This window comes from Micrasema longulum, unplaced genomic scaffold, assembly GCF_059751315.1.
Source record: "Micrasema longulum isolate JH-2025_06_02 unplaced genomic scaffold, ASM5975131v1 h1tg000624l, whole genome shotgun sequence".
Taxonomy (NCBI): domain Eukaryota; kingdom Metazoa; phylum Arthropoda; class Insecta; order Trichoptera; family Brachycentridae; genus Micrasema; species Micrasema longulum.
In genome coordinates, this window is record NW_028277820.1 from 462276 (window position 1) to 487081 (window position 24806).

The 24806-nt window shown below is 31.5% G+C and overlaps 1 protein-coding gene across 2 annotated transcripts in view; it reads left to right on the forward strand.

Moving 5' to 3' along the window:
• LOC148280057 (tetratricopeptide repeat protein 28) overlaps positions 1–24806 on the forward strand; it is a 166917-nt gene that overhangs the window by 75610 nt on the left and 66501 nt on the right. For both annotated transcript variants that reach the window (XM_088228987.1, XM_088228988.1), the window contains exon 3: positions 22019–22188. In XM_088228987.1, the coding sequence (XP_088085113.1) occupies positions 22019–22188 (170 nt within the window). The remainder of the gene's footprint in view (positions 1–22018; positions 22189–24806) is intronic.

A 24806-nucleotide genomic window follows, 5' to 3' on the forward strand; every position in this document is an offset into this window, starting at 1 on the left:
TTCAAAAGCTCTGTTAGCACTTTGTTTATTAACCTTCCGCCGTCAACACATACTATGTGCACTGGCGCGTTTTCCAACAATATTTTACTTGATAAATAAAAGTAATATTTTAAATGAAAAACAACCCAAATAGTGCTGATCTGTTATATTGAATCTTCTCTACCCTCTCGGGAGTGGTTACTTTGTGGAATATTTTTTTTTGCATGCGATTACACTTTATTTATTTCCGGTTCCATGAACCTTTTACATAATCACAATAAAACCAGTGAAAAAAAAATACAACAAAAAATTACATAATATTAAAAAAAGAACAAAAACATCGAGAAAAGTATATAATGGTAAACAGTTTTTATATATTTATCTTATCTTATTTATCTTTACAAAGAAAAAGGTCAGAGAAATTTTATAAATTTAAAAAGTAATATAAACATTATTAAAAACTAAAAGCATACGTATTTTTTCACAAAATTTAAATTAAAAAAAAAATAGATTACTGTTAACATACAATTATAATCAATATAAAGCCTTGTTACATATAAGCCATTTAATTTGAGTTAAATGCCCTTTCGATCGTATTTTTTTAAATTGTGATCGAAAAACCAGCCCTGTGGAATTCCCTAACAAAAGGATTATGTTGAAAAAGGTCACAAGCATTCTGCTACTGGGCTTAGAATTCTTCTTTCGATGTATGCATGAGTAATATTTATAGTGGCCCGGAGAACAAATATTATTTTGTAACACTTTCTGTTCATAATAAGTAAACAAATGTTTGCTTTTTTTATTTTCGGTGGGCCCAGCATGCGACGGTGTAATTTAATAAATAAAAGTAAAGTTATTACTGCACAATGATAGGGACGAGGTTGTCAATTTTTTTAAAGTTCGAGATTAGCAAAAATTTACAAATCTGCTTTCCTTCCATACTTTTTACTTTTATTTGCTTTTTATATATATTGATAATTTTTATGTTTTTTTTTTCATTATGTATTTTTGTTTAATTTAATTTAGTACGTACTATTATTTGGCATATGATTTATTGCTCCTATTTCTTACTATAGTAGTGAGTGAGTTTCTAGAATACATATCTCAATTATCATTTCAAGTATGCTTTTATGTATATATTCTTTTTCTGTTGATTTAAATGATACTCTCATTTAGTTTTTTTTTTAATACTACTGTATTTTACAATTATTTTGTTCATTTTATTGATACCACTATTTTGTATATTTGATTATCTTTATTTCTTAATTTGTATAATTTTATATTTCAAAAATATTTCTGATTATCTTTTTTGCATTGCATTCTTTGGAATTTGATTATTTATTACATTTACCTTTTTTTTAGATTGTTATTCTATGTCATAATAATTTGATCTATTTAATTTTTCTATGTATTTTTATTGTGGCTTGACACGGGCATAGCCTAAAAAGCCTTAATAAGTTCATAAATATTTAATTTTGTAATTTTGAACGAATAAATAAATAAAAAAAAGTAATAATTTATATAAAGGTGGAAATGAGCGAGATTACAAAAACTCCATTGAGTATTGAGTGTCGTGTCTTTGTTTCGCAAAGGTCAAAAGTTCGTATTGTTTGTATTCCATACGGTTATATTTAAATCCATAGCTAGAACAACCATTAGCGCCATTTTAATGGTCGATCTGAAATTATCTAGTATTTAAATGCATAAAATGCGTAAACATTTAAAAATCTTTATAAATATAATTATTTTGTACGTTTGATGTCACTGACACAACAAACAAACCATCACGCCGTTTCCCCGTAAGGGTAGGCAGAGAGGATAGAACGCCACAACACTCTATCTTTGCTTACAGATCTCGCTTCCTCTACATTCATACATCTTCTCATGCACGCGCGCCGATTATTCCGACTTTTGACACGTCCATCTTTAAGTATTTGTTGGATTTGGTCATGCCATGTCTTTCACGGTCTTCCTCTATTTCTGCATCCATCAACATTCGCATTGTAAATATTCTTAGCCGTTCTCTCGCTGTCCATTCGTTCTACATGTCCAAACCAGCGCAGAGCTCCTTTCTTGATTTTGTCGATAATGCTTGTCTCAGCCTTACATAATGTACGGATCTCAACATTTGTGCATCTATCGTACATAGTTTTACCACACATTCGCCTGAGAGATCGCATTTCGACAGCATTCAGCCTACTTTCATCCCTGTTTTTCCAAGTCCATACTTCGCTCCCATAGATCAGGGATGGGACCAGGACTCCATCAATTCGCCGAAATGATTCAAAAACTTTCCAAAAGCCTCAAAATTCTTTTTCGAAGCCACCAGATCTGTATATATGTCAGGACCTACAAAAGGGCCACGGATAAGAGCGAGAAGCTCCATTCGGTAATCATTGAGAGGGTGAAAGAAACAAGACCACAGAATGTATTCAGAAGATTGAATAGGATATCCGCCGCAGCACGAAGGAGAATGAACAATATTGAAAACGAATAATTAGTCATTAAATTTACTATGACCTAATAAAAACTGCGTAGTCCAGTGATCGGGGATAACCCAATAAGATTTTATATTCAAGAAGATAATCATAGAATTGTTTTTTGTCCGCGTGGGTGACTCTATTCGCCCATGGCATATTATTACTCTAAGCTTCCAAATATCTTAAATCGGCTGTCAGTTTTTTTTTTGTTTATTAGTTATTGATTTTTAAAGTTTATTATTAAAACACACAAGGTGCACGTAGCTGCCATTGATAAAAAAAACACATTTTGCTTACCTTAATATGTCTTATGTCTTAAAATAAATACAGATTATATTTGTAAATGTGCAGTGACAAAAACGCATTTACGTAAAAAAATACAATCAATTAAAATATTTTAACAAACTAATTCACGTGGTCGTAGAACAACGACGCATATCACTTTCTTTTACTTTACATAAGAGCGGTTTGATCACTGTTTTTACTCGGATTATTAAGTGATTATTTATTTGGTTATTAATTACGAGAAGGTTATTTTTGTCAATTTTTTATAATTTTAATTTTATTTAAAATAAGTTTAATTTAATTTAATAACTTTACGCTTCTATTAGAAATGTGTAAGATATTTAATCCATTATTTTGTTATATTATTTCAAATAAAGCTAGTGCTGCAAATAAACTTGATAAGTACAAAAGTAAATCATTTGATATTTGGGTTAGTAATAAATCTCTTTTTTAAATAACCTTTTCAACGTCAAATATAAAAGAATGTCGCATTTTTCGCACATCCGTCGTTGTTCTACGATCACAACGACATAATTTACGATGAATTGATTCTAACCATTTCTGATGTTTGACTTACTTAACTTAATTTACAAGAAAAAGTAAGTTTTTTTCGGTTACACGAAAGCGAAACCCTCAAAAACGATCATTCGTTTAAAAGATCGCAAAAAACCTTCGTTCTTTTGAGCTGATGCATAGTAAAGGCCCAGAGTCGACATTGTTTACTTCTTAAATCTTGTAAAATAATACCGAAGAATAGAAATCCGTGAGAATTTCTTAGTAAATACCTTTAAATGCGACGATTTTTAAAAGCATTTATCATTGTCGAAATGTTCACACGTTCGTTGACTGCTGTTTGGCCATTTTATCACTTAGCTTGTTTTCATAACTTCAAACACAATAAAATCACTGTGAAAATTAATTCTTTTTCACTGAAATGCATATGTTTTTCTTAATAAAACTCCATTGTTCATTTTTTTATTTATTTATTACTTTTAGCAAACAATAAATTATGCAGTTGAGATCCAAAAAAAGGTAGTAATAATATTTACCAAGAAGTCCTGGCTTTAGTCAATAATGCGCCAGTGTAAAAGCAATTGAGGAGCGTTTTTTCAAAACACAGTATTCGCCTCACAAAGCATTTTGGTTTTCACCAAAACACGTAAAAAACCGGCTCAAAAAATATCAAAGTCTCTTACGATAAAATATCGTGTTTTGAAAACGAAAATACAACGACAAAATATCGTGCTTTATTTTGTATTGTATTTTGTGTTATTATAATTCAACAATGTTTTGAGTATGTCCAAATGTTTGCAGACAGGCTGGATTTCCTTCCTTTGGAGTTATTCATATTAAAATTTGTTGCAACATGGAGGGAAAACATTTTAAGAAAGAGAATATGGAAGTCTAGGCATTTACAGGGCTTATGACTTGTCATTTACTTAAAGTGGCCTTTTTACACACTTTGTAGCATTCATCTGCCTTTGCTATGAAAAAGAAAGAAAAAATAGTATTATATTACTTGATATTATAAAAGTAGTTTTATAATATCAAGTAATATATTTATTTTTGATTATAAACTTAATGGCCAAGTTCTTTCGATTGTCACCTCTATAAGAGATCTTGGAGTGATCCTAGATAATAAACTAACTTTTCTGGAACACTTTGATAATATAGTAAACAGATCCTTAAAAATTTTAGGCTTTATTAATAGAACTACGTCTGATTTCCAAAGTATGCTTACACTTAAAACACTTTATTGCTCTTTAGTTCGCCCTATTCTTGAATATGCATCTGTAATCTGGTCCCCTCATTATGCTGTTCATATCAAGCGCCTTGAATCAGTTCAACATCGTTTTATAAGAAAAATTGCATGGAAGATGGGATTGGAAAGAGGAGACTATTCATATTCTGATATGGAGAGGTTTTTAAGCATATCAAGTCTTGAAAAACGCAGATGCATTGCAGATATAATCTGCATGTATAAAATTATGAACTGTCTCATTGATGCCCCTGAAATTTTGCAAAAGATTCTTTTTAACGTTCCCACCCGTAGACTAAGAAATAATGAAATGCTTTTCCTCGGTCACTACAGGACCAATTATGGTGCACAGTCGCCTTTGCCCAGAATGATCAGGCGGGTGAACGATCATCAAGATCTTGATTATTATGGTGTAAGGATGTCTTTCTTTACAAATCAGCTAAAGAATCTGTATAGTTAGCCTATGCTTTTTACTTAATCTAAAAAATCTATCATCTGTCTTTGCTGCTTATTTCTGTTCCTTATATTGTTTTATTCCTTTGTAAAAATTTCTTTTAATTGTAATGTTTATAATGGACTTTGTCCGTAAATAAATAAATAAATAAATAAATAAATAAATAAATAAATATAAAGAACATGTCTAGAAATAGATTATAAAAAAATAATAACAAAAAAATTTAACACTTAGTGCATAAAAAAAATAAAATTGTAAACAGAAAATGTCTTTTGTTTTTTTAAGATACAAAATATAAGTATGTTAAACGCAAAGAGCACTAAAATTCTTTTATATCTCAACTATATTGAAATAATTATAAACTCACAATTAGATTACCTTCAAGAACATTCTGATGAGAACTTAAAATTTATCTTCAATTTTATCTGTAAAGTAAAATTAAGTGTTTCTGTATGAAAAATATAATAAGTCTACAATTTTTTTCTAAACGTGTTCTATTACCGACGAAGATACCTAGAATTTTCGTACATGAATATCACTTTAGTTTATAGCGTCTCAGTATATATCGATGAAGATAGCCATTCATAATCGCGGTCCTGGTTTAGTTGTAAGGTGCAATTTTTAAAACAAGGATTGTTCACATGATTTGAGGTGAATCGCAAAATACCCTCTCATGAAAAATTAAAAATTAAATTTCAAGTGAATGCCGTATTTTGAAAAAACGGTCTTCAATTGGTACTAGGCAGAGGAGCCAGCGACAACATAATCTCAATCTACAAATGAATTTGAGGTGCGCCGGAGTTCGACAAGTTGCCTTCCATATTCCATTTCAAATCTCAGTCTCGGTGGCGATATAAATCTAGCTGAAAGCTACGTTTAAACCAGCTTATTTACCATGCAACCACAGACTACAGAATATGGGACAGAGAGTCATTTCGAATATAACCAAGTTATACCAAGTTGGTATGATTGAATAATAGGGTCTTGTGGTGACGCCGAGAAGAGCATCTTGCGGCGAGCCCTTCGAAGCGTTGCCTAATTATTCCGCCCAAATAGGTACTCAAAAAACACACACTCTGATGGATTTTCTGACGTAAACACCGACAAAAGGGAAGGTCCTCAGACTATTTAATCTATGGTTTTTTGTTGTTCCTTTATGAACGCCGCTTGTGGGCTGTCTTGTTCTCTCCATTGAGCAAAAAATGGAAAGAGAATTATCCGCTTAAACATATGTATCATTATATGCATTTCTTATTGTATTGTACTATTTGAGAAACTGCACAAATAAATAAAGTTTTTTTTATTTTATGATATGAAATTTTATGAATAAATTTACGCATTTACGCGCTAGGAAAATATAATCGGAGGATAAAATATAAGAATATAAATGTTATAAAAAATAAATTAAATGAAAATATGAGTTTTTCTACTTACATTTCTTGGTTTTTCTACTGCATTTTAAATTATAATAATAAAAATACTTTATAGTTTCATTTCACTTTTATTTATAATTATTTTATATATTTTGTTTTACCAGTGACCGGTTTTCGTCGTGACCGACATCGTCAGACTAGAAATTTCTATGTTATATACAAGTGCAAGCAGGGGTTGTAAATTGTGATTTTATATAATCATGTAAATTAAAAGAATTTAAATTAAAATCATTTAAGTATAAGGTAATAACTATTATAAGAAAATAAGTTTTGTTTGAATGTATGTAATAAAAACTGGTGTAAAATATATAATTTTATGAAGTCGGTCACGTCTAAACCCGGTCACTGGTAAAAATAAATAAATTATAAAATAATTATAAATAAAAGTGGAATAAAACTAAAAAGTATTTATATTATTATAATTAAATGATAATAGTTCACTATTACAACAAAGCTGAAGAACATAATGTAAGAGAAGGAAAGATAGAAGAATTTACAAGGTTTATGATCTCCTATTAGCTGGTTTAAGTGGCCACTTTACACGCTGTGTAACATTCACCATTTTCCCTTGTCCGAACATCCAATTTCTTCAAATATTCCATCTGTTGATTTTAGTTCTATTGACATTTCCTATCACTGTCCACATAAAGTGGTTTGAACTGGGTGATGGATTTTTTTAAAATATTTTCTTTGTGCTTCCTGGGCCTCGATTATGATGGGAAGATAAAGACGTCATACCTTCACCTTGACGGTATAGTTGAAAATAAACTCTCTCTGGCGATTACGAAGATACACTCCGACCGCCTACCTTTAAGTTTTGGGTAGGTATATCGATATGAAACAATGGGAAGCGTTCGTCACGGTACACATATCTACGCACTTAAATGACATAACTTCAGTATGACGTTATAGTTGAAGAGAAGATTCTTCCGACCGATTACTAAGATACACTACCGACCCCCCACCATTAAATTGTTATGTCAGTCCATCGGTTAGCACTGACGGGTCTGGAGCCCCTCGATACGTTTATCTGCGCATTAAAAGTGCAAAAATGTTGTTCCGCCGAGCAATTTTTCCTTTAATTACGATTTATTTAGAGGTAGGCACTTTTTTCTTAAATGCCTATTAAAAATATGAGAGAGAAATAAGTTAATTTTTAAGTCGAATTATATTTTGACATAACTGTCAGTTTTGAAAACGAGTGGCTAGATGCAAAAAATAATGTCGCTAGATTCTGCCCTATTGACATATAAGAGCATCTAGGTGTACGAATGTTGCCACTATAAAAAAAATATTAGTTATTTATTTTTTTCCGTCTGTTTTACTATATTTCTGAGTGCACGTATCGAGAGTCGGCCTTGTAATCGCTTAGTAGATAAATACAGATGATCGTTAAGTATACAGTCTTGCTAATTGTCAAAAGTCATATAATCGTGAATCCGAACAATTACATTTAGTCTTAAAAATGGATTCAGATATGTAAAGGATGCTTTCAATGTTGATTTTAGTGAAGTCAAAGATTATTTCACATACTTAGCAAGGCCTAAAAACATTTTTTGTATACTTTATGAATCAGTTGGTTTAATCAAAATATTTTGAATTCGTTCAAATGTTTATAGACAAAAAACTGGAATTCGCCCCTTAGGGAGTTATTACTACCTGAAGCGCAAGACTAATCAACTTATCTTCTATGTTACAAAAATGAAAAAGGTGCAGAGAATAATTAAGCAGTAGGGGAATTGATGTAGCGTCAAAATTGGTTACTTTGCCCGCGCACGTTTTACACCTTACTTTACAGCCGTTTGGTGCAAGTTGGGCCATAAAGGCTGAGTGCACCCGTAATTTAGAGCTGTAAAATGCAATTTCCTCTCATTTTAGGTGACGGATCGTCCCATTCTAAAACCAATCTCATTTTCCTACAGTACTGAGGTAATAGGAGTTAATTATTTATTTATTGGGGCGGCGGAACTTTGTGCCGGCCGCCTTGAACCGGAATGGAGCCAGTGCGTGTATTTATGATGACGTCATGTCTTTAGATTGACGTTTTACTACCAAATATTACTTAAAACTTGTAACTAACTTCTCTTCACTTTATTTCCTCTTATTAGTGTACAAATGTATCACTTTTTTTCTATACTACAGCTTTATTTATTTTTGGTTCAGTTCCAAATAGGGCCAGTTGCACCAACAAAGTTTAAAGTTAATTTATTGTTGTGTTTTCGTTGAAATTGACAAAATACTTTGCTATTTCGACCATTTTGACAAAATCGTAAAAATTATTTAATTTTAAACTTTTTCTTGAACTGTTTTTTCAAATGTTTGTAGACGAAAATTTGAGAAAACTTAAAATATTGTTAAAATATTACAAACACGGTGAAGAATATTTTAGAGAAAGTAATATAGAAGCCTAGGCATCTACAGGGCTTATGCGCCATGTGTTTATATTAACAGCTCTCCAGGAAGTTGAATCTAGTCCTTGTCTACAAAATTTTGGACAAACTCAAAATATTGTTGATTAAACCAACTGGTCTAAGAAGAAGCTAAAAATGTTTTCAGGCGTTGCCTAGTGTGTAGGTGAAATAATACAGTCAGGTGAATGTTACTGGCATCAATAAAAGTTTCAACAATATTTTGAGTTTGTCCAAATTTTTGTACATTAGGACTGGATTCAACTCCCTGGGAGCTGTTAATATTAACATATTACAACAGAGATGAAGAAATTTTTGAGTAGGTAATATAGAAGTCTAGGCATCTACTGGGCTTATGACCTGTCATTGGCTGGTTTAAGTGGCCACTTTACACAATGTGTAACATTCACCATTCTGCCTATATTTAAGCACCTTTATTCCTTAAATTCTTTCATTTCTTTAACTTCACAACCATCAACAAATGAAAGAACAATCTTTTGAGTTTGTCCAAATTTTTGTAGACTGGATTCAACGGCAGCCTCCGTGGTTTAGTGGTCAAGACGCTTGATTCACGCACGGAAGGTTCCGGGTTCGATTCCCGGTGAGAACACAAAAATTAAAATGTGATTTTTCTCAAGCCTGGGTGCTTTGTGATGTAATTCACCACTGTAATAAGGCCTCCTGGCCTGTTGTGGTGCAAAAAAAAATGTAATAAAACTCCCTGGGGAGTTGTAAATATGAACATATTACAAAAGAGTTGAAGAAATTTTTGAGTAGGTAATATAGACGTCTAGGCATCTACAGGGCTTATGACCTGTCATTGGCTGGTTTAAGTGGCCACTTTACACAACGTGTAAGTTTTACCATTCTGCCCATATTTGAACACCTATATTCCTTCAATCGTGTGGTTCAGACTCCCCCTTTCTCCCTCCTCGTTTCTCCCCTGCAGAAGTAAGCAACCATTTGTTTTTTTTAATATTTTATTTTTCAAGATTTTAGTCGTTCTAAAAAAATATTTTAATGTGCCAATATGTCTTCTTGCTCATACTGATCATTGTGGTTTCGGATATGACAGGGTTTAAAGAACACCCTGTACATATATATATGTATTTAAAAAATAAATAAAAAAGTATGTTTCTGATCCTATATTTGTGGTGATATACCTCATGTGTCTGTGTCAACTAATTGCTTGTCCCATCTCAACACAGGACTTTTAGTCCCATGGAGTTGGGACTTATGTCTCGAATAATGTACAATAAATTAATTTAAAATTAAAACGGTAAAAAATAATTATGTAGTGTAGTCCCTTGGTAGTTGTGGACTCACTGATTAAAGGTTCTAGGATCAAATCCCAGTCTACCTTAACTTGATTACCAGTTTTCCAGCACAAGTTATTTACGATGGGAACCGTCTGAAAATTTATATATTTGTGTAAACAATAAGAACTCAAAATGTGGACTTTTTTGTGACGCTTTTATAGAAATATTCTTTATTCTTTCGACTTCGTTGGAATATTGGTTTCTAAATAAAATCCTAACAGAGGTATTTTGCTTTACTGACTTCCTAGTACCACTGAGTTATTAAATTGTAAACATTTATATAATTCCTTTCATCCTCTTTATAAATTTTCCCACGAGTCGAGGGAAGTGAGGGTGAGAAAAGGGCGTGTCAGTGATTATGATTTTTGATAACCCCTTCTGATTTGAGATCTCTGATGGTTTTATGAGACCCTGGTGCCGTAAAGGAATATCAATTCATCCGCTCTGTATAAAACATACATAAAATACGCGAATAAATGAGTAAGTAGACGTAATGATATATTTAGCACATATGATTACAAGCATAAAAAATTAAAAAATACTAGCGACACTAACACAGAAACATGAGATTAAAAAAACACAGATATTGAAAAAGAAACTTAAAAACATAAACATAATAAAAATAATGGGTTAGTCTTTACAAAAAATGTTCTGCTATCATCAAAGAGTAGCATTTGAAAATGGGGAGGAGCCAGTTGGAGTTTGTGTGTAATTCATAATTTTTTGTCAGTATTTTCAAAAATGTTATTTTGTCATTGGATTTTACTTTTTTTTCCATCAGTTTTTACCTTTTTTCTTCATATTTTTTTCAGTTTCATGCACTTTGACAGTGTGATTTTTTTAGTTATATATTAATATATACTTAATTGTGAATACACATACCAAAGCAATGGAGTCTTTACCTAGATAAAGTAGCGACGATTGTCGGTAGAAGTGTCTCTCGATGTCTTGATGAATCGGAACCCTAACAAACTGTACATCTTTAATACCAATTGAGGGTAAAATTGGCAGCTGAATTGCCAGAGTTTTGCGCCTGTTAACGACACGTTGAGATGTCCATCAAGAGACCAAACATGGCCACTACAAGACACCCCGAGACTTTGTATACGAGAGCAAATATGCGAGGTAAAGATGCCCTAAAATGGCCGCGTATTCCTTATTTACTAACGGAGAGGTAAATCAAAGTGTCATCCACTTAATCTGGCATATTATTAACGAAAGAATTTTACAATTGGGAATGAAATATGTAAGCGGGAGAGGTATGTTCGATAAACGTCGAGATTTGCGCAGGAGCTGAGATACACATTTGAAAATTGGTCTTCTTCTTCGTCTAAACTTTCAAACAAACAGCCTTCTTCTATTAACCATAAGGATAGTGAAAGCACTTCCTTCACGTATCCGAAAATCGATTTAAAGACTGCGGGTCTTCCTATCGGTTTAACTCTTGCTTAAAAACTCATAGTAGTAATGCGCTACGGCTGTAGAGACGCCATTTCGGTCTATTGCATAGAACAAAAGCATTGCAAATTTTCGGTTTGGTTTTTAGTTTAAAGACAGACGTCTAACGGACGGTTTCGTAACTGCGCTTGCGATTCTCGACCTGAGTTCCTACGGCCTATTGTTTTTCTGTGAACTAACTTCGTAATTGATAATCCTGCAATTATTTTTGTCCATAGCGTTACGACTGTGAGGTCGTTTATTGACATTTTTTTTGTTGTTTTTGTTTTGTATGAAAGGCTTTTGTGGAATATTGTTATTTATACTCATACTGCAATGAGGAGGTTCAGCCCTACGGGAAATTGAATGTAAAAATGTATTCTTACGCGCGGTAATAATTAAAGCAATTGTATGGCAAAGTTTCTTGAAAATGTATGAAAAAAAAATTAGAATAAAAACGAACTATGCCGAACTGCGCCATTTGTTCTTTCGAATCAACCAATGATAAGAGAATTGTAATAGATTTCTGGTTTACTGTAAATCAACTGACCAATAAGCAGAACTCATCGCGAAGAAGGGCAACAGAACTTGAGACTTCACACGCGAAGTACTTTCAAAAATGCAAAACTTAAAAAAATCATGGCGCTGATAATACGATACATAAAAGTTGTATCTTTTTTTGGCTTAGTTTATTAGTCTATTATCAAAAAAACACTAAACTTCCTTTTTAAACAAATGGCAGCAAAAAATGATAATTTACTTGCATTTAATTCACTTTTATAAATTCATTTCTATCAGAGTCCGTTATATATATATTAAAAATAAATAAAAAACATTAGTGCGTTTCACCGCAGGTGTAGGTAGAGAGAATAGAAGCGAATCATGATATACTTGTCATTCTTTCTTTTTTCTCAGCTACGCTTGACATATTTTTATACTTTTAATTACTTTTAGAATTGCTTCGAAAAATTATATATTGCTTTTTAAGAAATAGTAAGCTATAATGTGTCATTTTATTTAAGTTAATTTAAAAAACAACTTAAATTCATTGTCTTTTATTAATTTTATTTTTTTTCAAATTGTATCTTTTTTGAATCCCTTAAAATATGGATGTATATATATGTATACAAGTGTGTTTTTCCTTTTTGAAAATGTTTTTTTTTTTGCATTTGAGCATGTTTTTTAATTCTTATTTATTTTAACTCGTACCTTTTAATTACTTTTTTATTGTTTCTATTTATGTGAATACGTTAGTAGTAGATATACAAACTTTTAAAAATAACCTTTTCACTTTCATTTTAATTTTTAAAATACTTTCTTTTTTTTTTCTTCTTTTTTGCACTAAAAGTAGTTGATTGATAAACTCAGATCATATAATTAAGATTAGATATGATGATTATGTTAAATGGAAACTTCACCGATCCATTAGAGTTAAGTATTTCTGTATATACTATAAAACTAAGTAATTGTACTGTATGTTTCCTCAATAAAATACATTTTCTTATGCGCACGCGCCAAATTTTCGGCTTGTCGTTCTTTTAAAATTTGCTGGATTTTGTTCTGCCATGTTTTTCTCTGTCTTCCTCAATTTCTGCATCCATCAACATCCGCATCGTAAATCTTTTTGAATTTTCTTTCGCTTTCCATTCGCTCTACGTGTCCAAACCGTCCCATGACTCCTATTTTATTTTTTGGGTTATATTTGCCTTGATTTAAATCTAAAAAATAAACTCTTATTGCATCTGCGCAAGCCGATTTCCGTTCTTTATTCAAATAATTACAAATCGGGAAAAACATAGAGGCGTGTATGCACACGCATAAGTTTATTTATGGCCGGGAACATAAGGCGTGGTGCACACGATTCGTTCCTGTGGTGCGAACCGAATTAATATAATAGCTATTACGCCCGTGAACTTTGGCCTTATCCCCGAAGTAAGCACCGACTGAGCTGCGATGTTTAATTCTGATCTTTGATGCAATGCATCACAATTGGTCATGGCGATTATTGCTGTTTTCATTTGATTTCGTTAGCATGCGAAATTCATTCGTTTATAAAAAAAACGATCACTAAACCGAAACTTTAGTTTTGTCCTTGCTATTTTCGACCAAAGTACCTGCAACTGTAGCTAACTTTGTGATTGATCATTATAATTGAAATTAATATATCAAAAACAAAATATGTGAATATTGGGAAAAAAATAATACCCCAGGGTCACAAAATCAATATTGATAATTGGAATATAAATTATGTGGACGAAATAAAATATCTCGGGGTCTACTTAGATAGATATTTAAATTTTAAAAAACATACTTAATATGTAACAAAAAAAAATTCAAAAAAAAAACATTTATGGGAAGATTACGAAATGTAATAGATTTAAAAAGTAGTATTCTTATACATAATACAATTATATGTCCACACATAAATTACTGTTCTTAGATTCTTTTTTTATGTAATGAAGGAGAAATTCAAAATATACAAATTCTTCAAAATAAGGCAATGAGGATTATACTCAAAATAAATATATATTCTAATGTAGAAAGAAAGCACAAAGAAATTGGCTTGCTCACAGTAAAGCAACAAATTAAATATAATGCGGCAATTTTTATACATAAAATAATTAAGGGGATGAATAAAATAAAAACAATAATAAAATTTAACCAACAATGTCATACATATGAAACAAGGGGTAAAAAAAAGATAAGATTATTAATGAGGAAAAAAACAGAATCTCAAAACTCATTGTACAAGGGATTGAAGCTTTACAATGAGTTACCCAAAGAAATAAAGGAAATAGAAAATTTTTTAATATTTAAAATTAATTTTAAAAAAATATGTTATTGAGAAATTCTGATAAAAAAAATTGTGATATTATTTAAAGTTTATATTAGTTCTTAAGATGTAATGAACTAACTTAATAAAGCATAAATAAATAAATAAATAAATAAATAAAATGTTTTTGTCCGTATTACAGGTTTAGGTTCAGTGCCAAAATATGGCGTTTACAGGCAAAAAACAAAAGTAAATACTTGCTTTACAAAATAAAACAAAACAAATATTAGATCATATAATTAAGAATAGTCCAGAAACCGCATACGCACATCAAACAGAAGGCGACTAAACTACTCATAAATGAGTAGGTTTACGTTTTGACCCATTGGTTTCTTTGTAGACGTCGCTCAGTACGCAACTCCTGATTTGAATTCAACTATGCCGTCTTGTGTCCTTTTAAAGTGTAGAAATAATGCCAAGATCTTAAACAAAACAGGATGCAATCACAATTCATGAGTAATTAACAAATAAATGTGTATGTCACAAATGCATTACTTAAAAATTGAATTATTTTTCCATCTGTCAGATTGTCGAAGAAACGAAATGAACGATTCGTTAGTGTTGCCTGGGTAGTAAATTTTTTTACCCTTCTTTGCTCATCTAATGAAAGAACTAATAAAAATTGGACCTCGGATTAAACAACTCTGTGGTGGACAATTGACCGACATTATCTTTAAAACATAACATATTATTTAACATGATATAAAAATATCCGTTTTATGTAAAATAAGATTTGTTTTATATTTTAAGTTTAAAGTTAGTTAATTCAATTACTCTTATTAAATGACCCTTTACTTATTTACTCTGTTGTGTCAATCAAAGTTTCCGCGTGCACAATAAAATTTTAGAGAAATTAACATATTGCTTTTTTTACTTTACATTTGTGTAATGATATGTTTTCCCATCGTGCAACAATACGCGGCGGCATCACGAATGCGCGCGGCGAAAGTGAGGCATAGTGGGGGAATTATTGGACACAGTCCGATGTTTTCAAATATGATTCTACGCTCCTCCTGGACTATTCTTAATTTTATGTATTAGATATTGAATTGAATTGCAAAAAAATTATCCTAGCTGCTTCACTAGATACAAAAATACTTGTTCTAAAGCTACATTTATAATATTCAATTCAATTAATTTACTTTTAATATAACATATACATTAAAAACGTATATTCACTACGTACATATTATATTAAATAAAAAAATACATGGAAGAGACTCATGTCAAAGTAGTAGGAGAATCTTCCTCCGGGAAATCCCTTCGGATACATGGAACAGATCAATATCCAGAGCGATGTTGTTCAGCATAGCGGTAGCCCTTCCAACAGGCATAACCATAGGCAGGTTAGTCCTGTATATCGGAATATGAAACAATCTATGCTGACGCTGTCTTAGGTAATTATCAGGAACATACAAACCGATGCTCATCATAATCTCAGAATTATCGAACACACCGCGCAACAGTCGATAAAAATGTGTAGTCAAATACACATTCCTTCTAGTCTCTAAACTGTTGTAGCCAAGCATACCCTGGAGAAACTCGGTCGGGTAGAGCCAAGGATAATACCCGCACTCTCTCATGTAGAGATATCTCAGAAACTTCTTTTGGATTTTCTCTATCATAAGAGAGTACTTCAGTTCATGTGGCCCCCAAATCATTTCATTTCATTTATTTATTCAGATATTTAGAACATTACAGAAAAAAAAAACCAATGCATTCTAAATACATTAAAAGATCACAAATTACAGTTGAGTTACGTTAAAAAGAAAATTGAAAAGTTAGAAAGTGCTTTCCAGAAAAGTCATTAAATAAAAAATAAAAAATTGTGATCTCAAAATTTAGTAAATCTTAAATTTCTCGGACTAACATGTTCCGACATTCTTTTATTTACCCTGGGTTTCCAATATTCGTAGCACCCCCCCCCCTACAAAAAAAATTGCGATAAAAACGTATTTGACCAACGAAGCGATACGCAACAGACGCGGACAAGAGAAGTGGCTGGGTAGGAGAGGGGAAGGGGTTTGTGGAGGGACTGCTTGTTTGAGAATTTAAGGATTTACTGCATATTGATATTGAATTTATTTTTTAATGCCTTTTTAGAAAAAAAAAAATTGGTTTATTATATAAATAAAACACGAGTGATACTTTAATCCACAAATTTGGAATATCCATTGACCGGTTTCATCGCTTTCGCGACATCTTCGAGACTGGAACCTTTATTAAAGAGTTAAATGTATTTATACAGAACAGAGGTAAGGATAGATAATTCAAAGTTATATGTAAGTAAATTAAATAAAGTTATTCTTATCTTAAGGATCATTATCAACAAATTTTCTTTGGGTTAACTAATGAATTGATATAATGCTATTTTAATGAGTTAAAGTATTTTATTTTATTTTTAGTGTCTCATCCTTCGTGAGTGTGGTTTTGTAAATAATGATTTCTGAAAAACAAAGGGTAAAAAGTCATTAGTAAAATTATATTTCAATGGGTAAAGTAATGAAGAATGCACATGTGTTATCTGTTCATTAAGTAATTCTAATTTGTCAAGTTTATGGCCTTTAGGTGCAATATGAATTATTTTTACATTATTTTTTAATTCGAAGGAATGTTTATTTTCTATTAAATGATTGGCAAAATTTGAATTACGAGTATCTTTATTATTAGACCACGATTGTATGTGCTCTTTTATGCGTGTTTTAAAGGCTCTACCCGTTTGGCTTACGTAGCATGTATTTTTACAGTCGTTACAATTAAGAAGGTGAGTTCCTGAGTTCGAAAACTTATCTTTTTGTTTTATTTATATAATAAATTACAATGAACTTCCATCAAGAATTTTCACTTACAAACTTAAATGTTTAAAAAAATATTAGGATTATTTTAGAGCTTACCATGAAAAATGTTCATCTAAAGTTTCGCGGTCTGGCCCTGAAAAACCATGTATATTGTCCAGTGTTCACTTTACTTCCTAGCAGAAACTTGATTTTGTGAACTAATTCCTTGGCTGTCAGCGATTTAATCTATATAGCTGATATCCGCGCGTACCAGCAATAATTTATCAACAATAATTTAGATGTTTTGGTAATCAATTATTTACACACAGTAAATGTGTAATTTTGTTTCTGTTTGGTCGTTAATACGATAGTAGGTCTGCTAATAATGGGTATTAATTTTGAGTGAACTTAAAGTATCCACAGGTGTATGAAAAATACTTAAGTGAAGCAAATATTGGAATGCACGTATTAATTTAAGATTATCTTTAATTGGTTGATGTTCTTCCTTAAAAGCTAAACATTAATTTCATAAAAACAGGCGTTACCAATTAATTATTGCCGGGTCGGTAGCGCGGAGGGTTATGCAGCCATGATTTCCGCCTTTCATATTAATTGTTCCGCCCCTCGAAAAATAAGTTACGCTATTCTTTCATGTACCTATTTATTTACGTTTGTTTAAATGGTGGCCGTAATACGATCCATTAAGATTACCGCTGTGTGTAGCTCTATACAGTGAGGAACTTCAGCCCTACGGGAAATTGGATACAAAACATGTTTTCTTACGCGGGGTAAAAATTAGAGCATTAAATTGTACCGCAAAGTTTCTTGAAAATGTACAGAAAAAATTATAAAAAATATTTTGATAAAAACGCACTACTTTAAATGACGTCACTGGTTCATGTGAATCAACCTATGATCTGAGAGCTATGGAAGATTTCCGGTCTGCTTGTCGCTTCTGGACCAATGGAAAGAACTGAATGAGAATAAGCGGAAATGAACCTCTGACGTCACAGGCGGAGTTATTTCAGAAATACAAAACTTTAAAAAATCGTAGCGCCGATAATACGATATGTAAAAATTAAAAAAAAAAATTTAACTTAGTTTAACAGTCTATTAACAAATAAAAAATTTGAAAAAAACCACTAAACTTCCTCATTCCGCTAATTTCATGTTTACAACCTATGGATGGGTCAACAGCGTTTTAAAATTTTTAACAATTGCTTATTTTTTACACAATTAGCAGCTACTTTTCCCCCGCTCACGACGATTGTTTTTACTTGATAGGGGTTTTTTTTTTTTAAAGTTTTATTTATTTTAACAAATCAGTAACATACATAACTGTATTTTTGTTCCCGCAATGCCGAAGCTTGTCTGCGGGTTACATTACATTAAAAAAATATAAGCAAGTACATAGTTTAATAATAAATGAAGAATAAAATATATTTAAATGCACACTTAAGTTTCACTTGCTGTTTTTAATATTTTTTGAATGAATTTATGTTTTTTTCCTCACGATTTTCAGCTGGTATTAAATTATACAGTTTTGTTGCTACACTTCCCATCGTTATATCTTCATAGTATTTCTTCTGTCGTGGCACCGTCAGCTGCTGTGCCGATACTTGTCGGGTCACGATCTGGATTGGATTGAATTTTAAACTGCAATCGAGGAAATGATCTGTCACTATCTTAAACTGACACCGTTTGTTAATTGGCAAAACGTTAACATAATCAAATAATATTTTATTGTTGTCTTTTGCCTCAATCTTTATTTTGACAGGTACGATAGTTTTTAAAATGTATACTTGTAAGTTCAAGACTCTGTCGGTATAAGATTTGAAACATAGTCCCCATAGTCTTAATCCATATTGAATTATTGGGTCAACTAGCCCCAAGTAAACTAGTCTCAGCACTGGGTATGGTATGTATGGTTTTAAGTGGTACATGTCAAGTAGGCAAACTCTTAGCTTATTGAAAACTTTTTTTACCTGTTCTTCCCAATTAAAAGTGGAATCTATATTAATACCTAAATACTTTTATTTTGATACATGATCTATTTTCGTGCATTTGCAGTCTTGTAGATTGTTATGCAAACATTCGTGAGTGTGTGCATATATGAACAAATCTTCTTTTGGTCTATTATATGGGGACGTAATGTGTAACGCTTTCGTTTTTTTGTATTTATTGTTAGGCTATAATCATGTGACCATCTTAAAACTTGATTAAAATCCGATTGCAGTTTTTGCTGCGCGTTGTTGGAGTTGGCAACGCTCGTCTACACCTACTTGATGGTTTGTCGTCTACTTCTAAGGATTTATTCAAGTGATTTGGAGAACTTTCAAAATTTTCCTTCTTTAAAAAAACACGTAGTATCCTGGATTAAAAATAAAGATATGAACTCTTTTTTTCTATGATATATTTTGCTGCCGTTTAATAATAAGGAATATTTTTATGTTTTTTTTTTAAATATTTTTTATTTCCTTTTTTAATCACTCAAAAAAAATACCATTAAATCTTTCACAGAATATTTTATTTTCTCTTTCTTATGCTACACAAAAATATTATAACTGTTCATTATTTATTATAGGAGCAAAAATTAATTAACATTTTCTTGGATACCCACATATAGGCCATGCCTTTGTGGGATTTTTTTGTTTCCTTTTTTCACTATTAATATGTATTTCATTGCATTGTAATTATGCTTTATTTTTTTAATACTCTGTTTTACCTATTATGTATGTAAAAAAAAACAGAAATATTAAAAATAAAAAAAACAAGGTGGGTTTTAGGTTATTGCAGAAAATTACTCTCAACTCATTACGCTTTGAATAAAAATGGCTACCAGAAATAAATCACAGCACGTAACAACAAACAATCTGAGAAATGGCACTACCAAAAGTGACAATGGCAAAATAATAGACTGGCTATTCGATCAGGAGTTTATATATTAATAAAATTGAATATTTGTAAATATAGATATATATAAAAGGAATTTATAACTTTGTAATATTCTCATGGATGTTTATGTGTGTATATGTATGTTCATATGTATGTATGTGTATATATGTGTATATATGTATGTATGGATAGGTATATATGTGTGCATGTACGGGTATATATGGATATGGATGAGGATGTGATAAAGATATAGACTTAGATATAGATATAGATAAAGATATCGATATAGATAAAGATATTTATATATAGATATAGATATAGATATATGTAGATATAGATATAGATATAGATATAGATATAGATATAGATATAGATATAGATATAGATATAGATATAGATATAGATATAGATATAGATATGGATATGGATATGGATATGGATATGGATATGGATATGGATATGGATATGGATATGGATATGGATATGGATATGGATATGGATATGGATATGGATATGGATATGGATATGGATATGGATATGGATATGGATATGGATATGGATATGGATATGGATATGGATATGGATATGGATATGGATATGGATATGGATATGGATATGGATATGGATATGTTAATAAATAATGTTTTTAATAAAATGCTTTGTGCCTATCAAGTACACACTTCTGTTTTAAATTTTGGTACTCCGGTTCTGTATTTATTTATTTTTAATCTTATAATTGCGTTGTTATTCACTTATTTTTTGCTTTTTTTTTACATTTTTCTAAATATTTTTTTTAAGGCATAAATTATATGTACTTTTTTTCGCTCCTTATATTTAAGTTAATAGTAATTATTATTAAACAACTATGTAGGACTGTCAAATAATTTAATGTAAAGGATCTTCACCGACAAGCCATATTAATTGGCTAAGTGAGTCCCGTAAAAAAAAAAAAAATTTTTTTTTTTTTTTAAATAACTAAAATGTATTGTATGTAAATAATAAATAAATAAAAAAAAACGCTGTTGATTGATTCGAAAGAACAAGTAAAGTATTTAATTCATTTTTATTATGTTTTTCTTACATTTTCGAGAAACTTCGCCGTACAAATGCTTTAATGTTTACCGCGCGTAAGAAAACAATTTTAATATCCAATAGCCCGTAGCACTAAACCCTCTCACTGTTTTTTTTCACGTAGCGGGAAACGTCAAAATACGCACATAAAAAGCTTGGTCTAAATCCAAACATTTCCCAATGGGCGGATTATGTACCATTCTTGCTTTGAGTAATAAATATTATGATTGATCACGTCATCCTACAATAGTCATAATATCACGGATGCGCGGCGTATAATTGTTGTATCTGGCATCTCCTCAGAGTCTCCGGGTGACATCGAGCCATGAATACAAACGGTAGAATTGTCCGCCATTGTCAAAACTGGTATCTGCATAATACTGAGTGTTCACTTTATGCCTATTCGAGATTCGTATCATTTGCATTCGCAAAGGTTATCTGAGATCTGAGATCGTGGGCTTTTGACAATGTTTAAGAATGTTACTATCCTCGTTAAGTGAAACATTTACTTTGTAGATTTATTTCTAAATCACCGCAATGAAGCCATTGATGCTGTGTAGAAATAACTTTTTATATTTTACGATAAATCATAATAATGAATCTAAACTATTTGAATTTGTTGCAACAGAGTGTTTTGAGAAGGGAATATGGAAGTCTAGGCATTTTGTGGCGAGCCGTGATTTATTTCATGGGTAATCCTAATTTTAATTTTATTTATTTGTACCTGCATATAAGTTTTATTATTATTACGGCACCGCCAAGGAGACTTATGTCCTCGGATGCGGTGTGCGGTATGCGGTGGGCAAGCTGTAGAATTTGAGATGTTTTTATGATTCAAGTATTTCAATGGTATGCTTATTAAGGCACACATTTTGTTTTGCCTTTAAGGTGGAGCCTGAAGGAACCTCCGAGCTCCCTGCCGCCTCCAGGGCTCTGTTCGTGGAAAAGGTTCGCCTGTCCAATGCCGCCTGCCAAGCGGGTGACTACGCCACGGCTGTGGCCCTCTACTCCGACGCCCTGACGCTGGATCCAGCCAACCATATCCTCTACAGCAACAGGTAAACTCATTCATTCTTAAAGTTATTATTTGAAGCACTTTGTGATTTTTGAAGCAATGGGGGAGATCTAAAGAGACGCTAAATAGTAGAAAACAATGCGATAGGAATAATATAAAGATGTGGTAGATGCATGAAAATTAAGAACATTATTTGACTTGAATAAAACAATACTCACTTAAGCTCGGGTTTCCTAGGACAGCGGTGCCCGTATTTTAACGGCCGTAGTGAACATTGATGCGGTTGACAGCCGTCGTAACGGTGACTAGAGAGTGGTTTCCTATAAAAATAGTGTTAATAACACCGTTAAAAAATAAAACCACTCTCTAGTCACCACTACGACGGCTGTCCACCGCATCACCGTTCACTACGGCCGTTAAGATACGGGCACCGCTGTCCTAGGAAACCCTAGCTTTACAGATTCAAAAACTACTCTTACTCAAATGAAAGACATAACCCCTACAATACATCACATACAAATAATATAATCACTAGATCCTCAGCACAAAGACAACTTAAACAAATACAAACTAATAGCACTTTTGGACAAAGGGATTTTGAGTATTATTCAATTAAAATCTATAACCTACTTCCACTACATATTAAAATAATAAGTAACGAGAAAATGTTTAAAAGGGCTATAAAAAAATGGATAGTGGAGCTAGGTAGAAGTAAAATGGATTGTCTCATTCGCTCAAACCAATATTGAATCAACTGCTGCACATGTGTATAGCTTATGTTAGGTTTTTGTCATTTTCATTGTGCGTTTTGTAATATAAATAATATAGATGTACACAAATTGATTATAAACATAAATACGTAGTGTTTAAAACTGTCTGAATATTTTGTTAAATATCTCTGTTTATTAAGTTAGTCTTCTTTGTTAATTCTCAAATGTAAAAATACTTCAAAAAAGTATATTGTTAAGTGTCCTCGCCACAGGTAACCCCGGTGAGGTTACATTATTTTTATTATTAATTATAGTTTGTAAGAGAAAAATATGAATAAATAAATAAAATCACTTAAAGTTACATTTGATTTTAATAAATATACTAGAACCACAGATTTATTTAGAATATCAAAAATGCTCCATTAAGATGAATTAATTTACACAGAAAAGCTAATAATGATATTTTAGAAGAAAAATAATAAAATAACGATAAATATATTTTATTTTAACTACCTAATCTGAAAAACCGAATCTCCTAGCATGTAACAGTCGGTGACAGCCGACTGTTGCCTGCTAAATTATCAATAAATTTGTTACTGACATAATGAGGAATTCCACTGTTTTCTAATTTATTTATTTTTTATTAGCGTATTATTTCACTAAGCAAAAATATTTTTTTTTTTGTGCGTTATTTACACACATATGATTTTTTAAAGTTACATTTATCAAATACCGCGCTAAATGACTGTAATCAGTGTGTCACTTTTCAGTAGTGACGTCATGAAACGGTTGGCGTTCTTACTTTCACTGACCGCGGTAAGTGGTATTTCTCCAGCTAATAACAAAACTGACAAGAATCTATGGAATATTGCTTTGATTACTTCATTTAGTTGATCGTATTTTACTCATTTCTATGTTATGGTTGTGTTTACGAACGTAGATCTGGCAACGCTGTTGAAATGTCAAAACTTTTTAATCACAAATTATACTTTTTTTTCCTATGGTCAAAACGTTCCTTACAAGGTGCGGGGGCTTAAAGCGGAAACCGGAAATACTACACGTAGATATAAGGAGTGACGTCATTATTTACGATTTTAAAATGAATAACATTTTTAACATTTTTTATTTATTTTTGCGTGCGTTTTTGAGATATTTCATCCTACTCCAAAATTTTTAAATATTCACGTGTACACAAAAACATTTTTAAAATTTAATTCCGGGTTGGGCTGGAATTTCTCATTGTAGACGAAGAACTAAAACTTGAAAAAATTGTAGTAAAAATGGACACAATAAAAAGCTTTTTTTGTGCCTAATAAGTACTTATTATTTAAAATATCAATACCCTTAAAACTCTCTTCTGTTCCCTGGTTCGCCCGCACCTAGAGTATTCCTCTGTTATCTGGTCTCCATATTATGATGTTAACATCAAGAATATTGAATCAGTTCAACATAGATTTTTGTGAAAGATAGGCTGGAGGTTGGGCTTATCCAGAGACCTATATACATATAATGAGTTTGAAACTACCTTGAATATATCTTCTCTTCCAGACCGTCGAAATAAATCCGACCTTATAGTCCTATTTAAAATTCTCAACTCATTTTTGCGCCTGAACTACTGCGCTCAATAAAATTAAATATCCTTACTAGGAACCTCAGACAAAACTTACTCTTTCATACCGATAAACATAGAACTAACTATTGTTTTCATTCCCCTACACCCAGAATTCTCAGGTCTGCCAACAAACATACCAGTCTTGATTTCTCTGATAACAAGTTGTCTTCTTTCAAACGATCACCGAATCAAATTCAATTATAAACACCTCTCTCCCGCTTCCACTACCACAAAGTCTACTATAGACCATTAAATCATTACAATTTTTTAATAATAATTTTCCATGTATAAATATGTCCATAAAAATGCCCATTGGGCGTATATATAAATAAATAAATA